The 8,308-nt window shown below is 34.5% G+C and overlaps 1 protein-coding gene across 2 annotated transcripts in view; it reads right to left on the reverse strand.

Annotated features, from left to right (window-relative positions):
• Window positions 1-1,527: 1,527 nt before the first annotated feature.
• The window catches only part of rho-6 (serine protease rhomboid 6), a 130,350-nt gene continuing 123,569 nt past the window's right edge, over window positions 1,528-8,308 (reverse strand). For both annotated transcript variants that reach the window (XM_018448758.1, XM_018448759.1), the window contains exons 4-6: window positions 5,545-5,715; window positions 4,576-4,731; window positions 1,528-3,566 (exon numbers count right to left, since the gene is read on the reverse strand). In XM_018448758.1, coding sequence (XP_018304260.1) covers window positions 3,246-3,566; window positions 4,576-4,731; window positions 5,545-5,715 — 648 coding nt within the window. In that variant the 3' untranslated portion in view covers window positions 1,528-3,245. The remainder of the gene's footprint in view (window positions 3,567-4,575; window positions 4,732-5,544; window positions 5,716-8,308) is intronic.

The following is an 8,308-nucleotide window of genomic DNA, read 5'->3' on the forward strand; positions in this document are numbered from 1 at the left end:
ATCAGTACACATCGCGGAAATTGTTTGGGAAAATGAAATCCGATAAAAGAGGTGGCTCATTCAATCGAAATTAATGGGAAGAGTTAATTGCAAACCTAATTAACTCTAATCTTCAAAATATCATATCCTCGATATTCTACGGAATAATAATGACAGATATTGAATGGGAACAGTTAATAAATGCGAATACAGAGAGAAGGATAGTTCGATAGGGAATTCGAGATAGCGGGTTGCAACAGTTTGTAAAACGTCATACGAGAGACTCGCTCGAATTTTATTGCAGGCAATCGATTGTTTCGATATATGTATAATGAAGATAACGGGGTCTCGTTATATATTCGCGATGAAATCACAGTACGTGTGTATGTGTGTGTAATCATATATTTATATTTAGATAATAATTTATTATTTACAAGATAGTAATGTGTAATCATGTCGACGATAACACTAACATAATCACAGCCAGTTCGTCTCATGTAACATTGATAAACAAGTAGATATACGAGTATACGATTAATTGTCCGGGAGAACACATTACTTTTCTCGCATATGACATTACGCTCTATATTGTTACATGCTTGTGTGTACATATTACGCGCGATTATAATTTATTTCGGCACTAATATTTTTTGACCGCACACCACTGCAATTTTCTTAACCCTTTGAAGATCTCTTAAGGATGGGAGCTTTTTAGAAAAGAAACTTAAAAAAGAAGATTTTGTTATTTTAAAGGGATTGTTTTTGAGATTGTGTCAATTCTAACTTCAGGATCCTAAAATTCAAATTTCAAGAAATAATTTGATTATCATGAAATTCGGTTTTAGGAGGTTCCTGAATTTGGATGTCCTAATATTCTAAATTTAAATATTTTAATATTGCTGAATTTAAATACAGCCCGAAAATATCGAATTTTAAAAGGGTAGTAATCTTTAATGAAGACCTAATGTCACAGGGCTTGATAATCAAAGTTTAGAAGTCAGTTTGGAAATCAGTACAATTATTTACGCAATATCGATGAATTTCAAATAAAGCAAAACTGGAAACTTGATGTTACTTCGCAATTAAAAATTATTTAAAATTGATTTTTATAATAATTAGATTATTGAATTTTTTATTTTTGACCTCAGATTTGAATAAAGTATCAATAAAAAAATGACTCCATAGACCAAATTTCTTAAAAATCAAACGAACAATTTATAAAATAAAAGGAGATGATCCCAAATATAGATCACCCGTCCACAAAGGGTTAATGGCTTCTCAGAATATTAACAAACTTTAAAAGCGATTAGAGAGAAAGATATATATCCAAATTAGGTAGAAGCCATCAGTTAGATTAAATTATTTCACGGAGAAAACGTTACAACCGGAAACAATGATAATTTTCGTTCATCAATATATTTGGTTGTGATAACCCTAAGGACATATTTTAATAGCCATAGATATGCCAAACCGTTAAGATATGCCAAACTTACGGTTATCACACTCATGTTATAGTTCTTACAACCAACAAATGTATTGATGGGCGACCTTTGATCGTGGCAACCGCGCCGTAATCGTTTTTTCCGTGTTAGATACCAATTTCATAAAGCGAGTCACGATCGTTATCCGAAGCGCCTTGTCTCCGTCTAATTGTTTATCAGAATTATTAATCAGAAAATTCTGACGAGCATAAGTTTAACCGAGCTGTTAATTCAAGCTGTAATAACGATAATTTATGTTACCGTTCGATGGGTAGCGTCGATTGTTGGCTATGATAAATTGAAGCGGAGAGAAACAACACGGTCGAAAATTGATGAACGCCTCCAAATCTGTATGCATATGAGCTCTCTTAACAAACACCGCACATCGTGATTAAAGACGCTACGCTACGCTATAAATATTTCGCAAGTTTTACAGCTTCGTAAATAGAAACGCGATTATCTTTGCGTTATGATTACGCTATAAAAGATCTCTTCTTTTGCACACTTATCGGAAAACATGGCAGGACTCTGGCTTAACGCGAAGGAATTCAATTTAGACTCCTAATTCCGTTACCTTCTTGTTCTACAATTAATTGATAACGTCAAAAGATGATTTGGGATTACGATGTTACTTCTACAACAGCGAATTAGTTTGTACGGAGAGTTTACAGTTTCGCAGCTCAAGATCAGTCGCACGTTGTTAAACTTTGTTTTATTAACGATCAATACATTTATCTTGCCATTAATAAAATTTTCGTTATATCATAACACGTTTATGTTAGTAATATGATCGCTTTATTTTATACATCTTCTTACACATCTCGTACACGCTAAATATGAATAATAGAAAGAATGAAGGTATCCCATTGTCTTCAACGTTGTGACATACTAGCTTTAACTCGAAATCGCGGTTTTTACCACGCGAATCATAACAATAGCCTCCTGTGTTTATTTAAATAAATTACTTTTCACAATCTACAATATCAATCGTTTGCCATTGCTGGACAGACTTACATGCACTGTCAATGTATATTCGTGTCAGCCTCATACATTGTTATAGGAGAAATTTTTCTCATTTTTATTATACACACATTTCACACTTTCATAATTTATCTTGTTCGCTCATATACCGAGATTGATATAACGAGAAATCATTGAGAATCGCGTTATTAAATGTTACATTTACAACCCTCTCTTACTGGCAGGGTTGTGGTCGGCAGTTTTAAACGTCTTACCTGTCCATAGAAAAAGTCGTGACGATTCACCAATGTTCGTAATATCAAATTTATCAAAGTATTAGACGAAGAATCACCTTTCTTCTAAGATTCTATTGCATACTCCGCAATGAATCCTCAAGATCCTAGAGATTCTAATGGCAGCAAATACCAAGTTCGATTAGCCATCGATCTTTGGCGTTTCTTCTTTACTAATTCACTGAGCGTAAAGCTCGCCTAAGTTCCTTCACAAATGGCTCAGTGTACCGATCACATGATCTTCATCTGGAGTTAGATGTGAAAATTTTCGCACAAATTGCCTAAAGTCACGATCGCATATCGTGATTTTGGTGCAATACTTTTTGTCTAATAGATGATGAGATTGGATTGCACAAGTTTCACGTGAGATCTGAGGAATGAGAAGTGGGAAAGTCCATTGGCAGTTACGCGATCGATTGCACGGATCCCGCGAGATTGCATGGGCCTACTCGAACACGCTCTCGGCGGCCTCCCGGATCTTCACGATCAGGAAGGACCGTCTGCAGAGCTTGACGAGCATCTCGATCCTCTGTCAGGACGGCTTCCTGAGCTGTGGCAGGGCGATCAAGTAGACGTTGCCGAGGATGGCGCCAACGATCAGCAGCATCACGCTCACGGCCGACAGCAGCCGCACGTATCGCACGAATCTACGGCCCCGGGCATCTTTCTTGCTCTGGTTTGGGAACACGGCCAGACCCAGAAGCGGACCCGCTAGCGCGCCCGCGACGTGCGCCGCCCAACCGACCCGACCGCATCCAAGCAACGCCGGAATGGGCAGCGACGCGACGTCCGCACCAGCCAGCAGCAACACGGCCCCGAGACGCCAGCCGGCGTAGCGTAGCTCGCCGTGACACTGCAACGAACGAGAAACAAAACGGTGCACGGATATGCTACGCAATCCTTTTTTCCTCCATGAAGAATCAAGATACAAATAAAAATAAGACTCAATTACATGTTAAATCACATAACAATCTACACTTTAAAAAATATGTGTGGATTTAACATCATGCGAAATTTATATAATTCTCACTGCGTTGGTGTTGATTTAAAACCTCTGGTGTTAAATCCATATCATGCTGGTGTTTATATAAACATGAGAATTATATAAACACCGCATGGTATTACGTTCACATCTATATTTTTTAGAGCGTAATTTGTGAATTTAACATTATTTCCGAAGTTTATTGAATTAATACACTGAGAAAAATGGTCTGGTTGGATTAAATAGTAATTCTGGTGGAAAATGGACGAATCAGAATTTTCTGGTTAAATCTACTAGAATTCTAATTGAGATAGTCAGAATTCTGATTGATATAATTATTCTGGTAAAAATGAGAATTCTAGTAGATTTTACCAGAAATATTGTATCAATCAGAATTCTTTCTGTTATCTTAATTAGAATTTTAATAAATTTATCAGAAAATTCTGATTCGTCAATTTTCAACCAGAAATTTTTTCACTGTACAAAATTGAGCTAATAGACCTAATATTGCTTTCAAGAAGTTAACATGATTTTTAAAAAATATATGGATTCGATCATACAAAGATAATATGATAAATAAATCTGTATTTGTTTCTCGAGGATTTTTTATTATTGGCACTTCCCATAAAAAAAGTTCGTTACTCACTAAATAAGATTCTTTCGTAAGAGTATTTTGAACGGAAACATTTCAGCGCGACTCGACAACACATTTTAGTACAGCATTTTTTATAGTAATTCTTTTTTTCCTTTGCTCCTTTTCAATACTGCGACATGCAACATTACGTGGACTTTCAAGGAGCGAGAGATCGATTGAGGGATCAGTTTACGCCCTGTAAACTCCGTTTCTTAGAAATTGAGAAACTCTTTTTCTCTTGCTTACCAGGTAGAGATGAGCAAGATGACTAGTGAGTAGCGCATAAACACCTGCCGAAGCGCCAACCAGATAAAGACTTGGTTGCAGAAGCGACGCTCCTAGAGCACCGCAGACTCCGCCGCCCAGATAGATAGTCGCCACTCCTATTCGTCCTTGCTCCACCTGCAATTACAAGTTTCCTTCGTTTCCATCTGCAATTCCGTACGTGCAGAATTACGATCTTTGTAATCTGTTCCTCATAAATAAAACTTGTTATATCGGATAATAAATGGAAATCCTAACACTAGAATAAAGAGATCCTATTTGATAATTTTATTTAGGCGCAGCAATCTATTACCATATATGGTATACGATATATTGTGAAAAAAAATAAAAAATAATTAACGTTGTTACAAATTGATTTCTCATACAATATCTTTTAAAAAATGTATAAACAGAGTAAGAACTCCCAGTATTCAAGAATAATAAGAAAATGTATAAAATAAGGAATATTGGAAATTAACGCGATAGTGCAAATTTAATGTATATCGTTCGCAAGCAAAAAATATAGAGATTGAGAGCCGTACGCGTGTCGACTTACTTTGAAGTCATTATCAACGGAAGGATGTGAATAATATAAAGTTGATTTCACATATTCAATTGTGTGCAAATGTGCAATAATCTGACTCCTAAATATATTCCTTATTTTATTTTTTTATTAATTTTTCAAAAAATTTTATTTCTTAAAGAACGATGTCTCTTTCTTTCTTTCTTTCTTTCTTTCTCTCTCTCTCTCTCTATTCTGCATCATGCTTTCTCTAAATATTCTGTAGACACATTGCGTGACGAAGAGGATTTTAATTCGACCATATAGGATTGTTATCTGGAGTAATCATAAAGAGGATCCTTTTGTCGAAGGAGGGGCTCGTTCCCTTAAACACCGTATCTCGACGCGCCAACTGAGCAATGTCTCCGCAATTTACTTGATTGGCTCACCTCGAGTGGGGTAGCCAGGACCAGCTGAATGACCACGTTGAGTGCGAGATGAAGTGCGTTCGAGTGCAGCAGCATGTAAGAGGCAAACCTCCAGCCCTGTACCCTCTGACGGGGATCGTAGACCAACCATCTCCGTAACGTCGCTTCGTCTCCCAGGCAGTGGACGGTTATCTGTTACGAGAGAAAGCACGTTTAATGTGCTTGCCTTTGCCGCGGAATATTATTCAGAGAAGAGCACGACATATACATCCAAGAACACGGAAATAATTATACGTCACTGTTAGAAATAAAGTAAATTACAGTTAACAATATCTTTATTAAATATGTATGTGCATAATACTGAATTGTTGAAAATGTACATTAAACTATATTTTACTATTATATATTGCCAATCAAAAGTTTCCTTATCTAAAAGTACGCCTTATATTTATTCTAACAGTTCCATTTTTCATATATAAAATACGGAAATATGATATAATGTATTCTCTTATGTTCGGTCACGAAAGTATTCAACAAGGTCGCAAATTGCCAAAAAACAATTATATAAATAAAAATTATAAGTAAATTTCTCAAATAGACGCGACAAATATATGGGTTAGATATGTTTATAGTTTTAAAAAATATCAATTTTAAATTTTGCGCTAGACACTGATAAACATTTGACGACTAACAATTAGAAAAAATAGTATGTAAACAATATTTTCGCAGAAATTAAACATCAGATTAAACACAAGTCTTAATTAAGACATTTAAAAAAATTATCGACAAAATGCCAAGAATTTCGTTATTAAAGCTCAAGGAGATTAAGCTTTAAGAAGTAATAAAAAAAATAAATTATTTTTTGTTTTGGTGAAAAAAATAATAATAAGTTAAGAAACATAATACATGCAAAAACCGTATTCATATTTTATTTTTTATATTACGATATTTCCACAAACGGAGAGTGTGCTAAAACTTTTAAGGCGGTAGTGCATATATTTATATATTGTATATATATTTGTATTTATAATAAAATTGTAATTAAATTATATAATTTTAATATATATATGTATATATACATCATATACATAATGTATATAACATTTACATTTGTATTGATATTATAGTATATTTAAATTGTTGTTAATGTAATAATTCTTATAATTTAAAATTTTTTATTTGTTTTATTAATAATATCGTGTATTAAGATTCATTTTAGCAATATATAAAAAATCTTTGAAATTTAATTATCTCGACGAAACGTCTTTCACAAAAAATAATTTCTTACATTCCTTAGAGAAGAGAGAGGTGGCTTAGTGAATCCAAGATTTCCTATTTATTTTAGAAGCTAAATAAAGATACACGAGCACATGAATGAAGTGCTATTCCAGATCCTGTTGGTACGCCAGCTATTTCCGTAACGACACTTAGCTTTCCCAGAAGCGATTTGTTGAGATAGAAAACGTGTTCCATGCGTTTTTACTTTCAAATCTTACACAGAAATGTTGAAAAAACGCCTATCTTTCCAGATTAAACAAAGCGATATAAAGCCTGAGATAATTAATGAGCCATATGGCGCGCTCTTTGCTTAAACATATACCTAATGTATTTTTATAATATAAGTATTTATACAAATTTTTATTTTTAATAAAGAAGAACTATATCTAAAAAATTTGTATCTCTATCCGTTATATATTACATTATGTGCGAAAAAATTGGTCGGATATATAATATTTAAATTTTCTAAAGTTTGAGATACAAATAAATGCTATTTAATTCTTAATGCTTATAAAATTAATCCAAATATTTTGCAATTTATGTGTGAAATTCATTTATTTGTCAACTTTACAATTTAATGAATGTGTTTAAAAGATAGCTTGAACATATAATTCATATAGCGTGCTACATCATAATCCATGATAAACTCTACAATAACGAATATTCCAATATCGCATAACGCCTTGCAATTGAGTACCAAATAACGATCAATCACATTATCGATCACAATGATTTACGAAGATCCAGAGAGCCTATTAAAGCAGCCTCCATATGCACATAGTAGCGATATCGGACATTTCGTTCAATATTAATCGCACAGTCAGCAAAATATTTATGTCACGAGCGTAGTCTGCAAGCAATTTATCAGCACGTTTAATAACTTGCTCATCCGATTACGCGCGAAATTTATCGTAACCGTAATAAAGAGGGGCATGTACGCGATGCATTCGGTGCAGAGCGCGCGCAGGAATCTCTAAAAATAATACCTTAACGATTGTTGGTTGCTCTTTTTTGTGCACCACAGTGGAGTGCACGCATGCAGACATTTTCGCCGGTAAATCATACGTGTCAGCAGGTGCGCCACTCTTTCGTGAGAGCTTGATACCTCCCCAGTATCTATTCTGATGTCCCAGTTTTTACAAGCTCGTCTAGATTCGGGGGTCTTCATTCGTGCTTAATGCGCTTTTATGTTTTCCATCTTGGATAGTATCTCCCGGACATTAAAATCCAGCTCACTTTACAGCAAATTATTGTCTCATGTCACATGTACGCTCCGTCGTGTGATGATATTTCAATTCGACGATGTGCGCAGAACTCAATTGAGACTGACTTTGTCCTTTAATATCATAAAAATGAAATTCAACTGTACGAGATTATTAATTTTTAAATCTATGCGATTTGTTTTTACGATATTCTATTCGCAATTATTAAATAAGCATAAATCTAAAAATTGACACACTGACACTTAAGTACACTGAAAAAAAAGATTGGCTACTGCAGCAAATTA

Source organism: Mycetomoellerius zeteki, unplaced genomic scaffold (genome assembly GCF_001594055.1).
Source record: "Mycetomoellerius zeteki isolate Tzet28-1 unplaced genomic scaffold, Tzet1.0 scaffold225, whole genome shotgun sequence".
Taxonomy (NCBI): Eukaryota; Metazoa; Arthropoda; class Insecta; order Hymenoptera; family Formicidae; genus Mycetomoellerius; species Mycetomoellerius zeteki.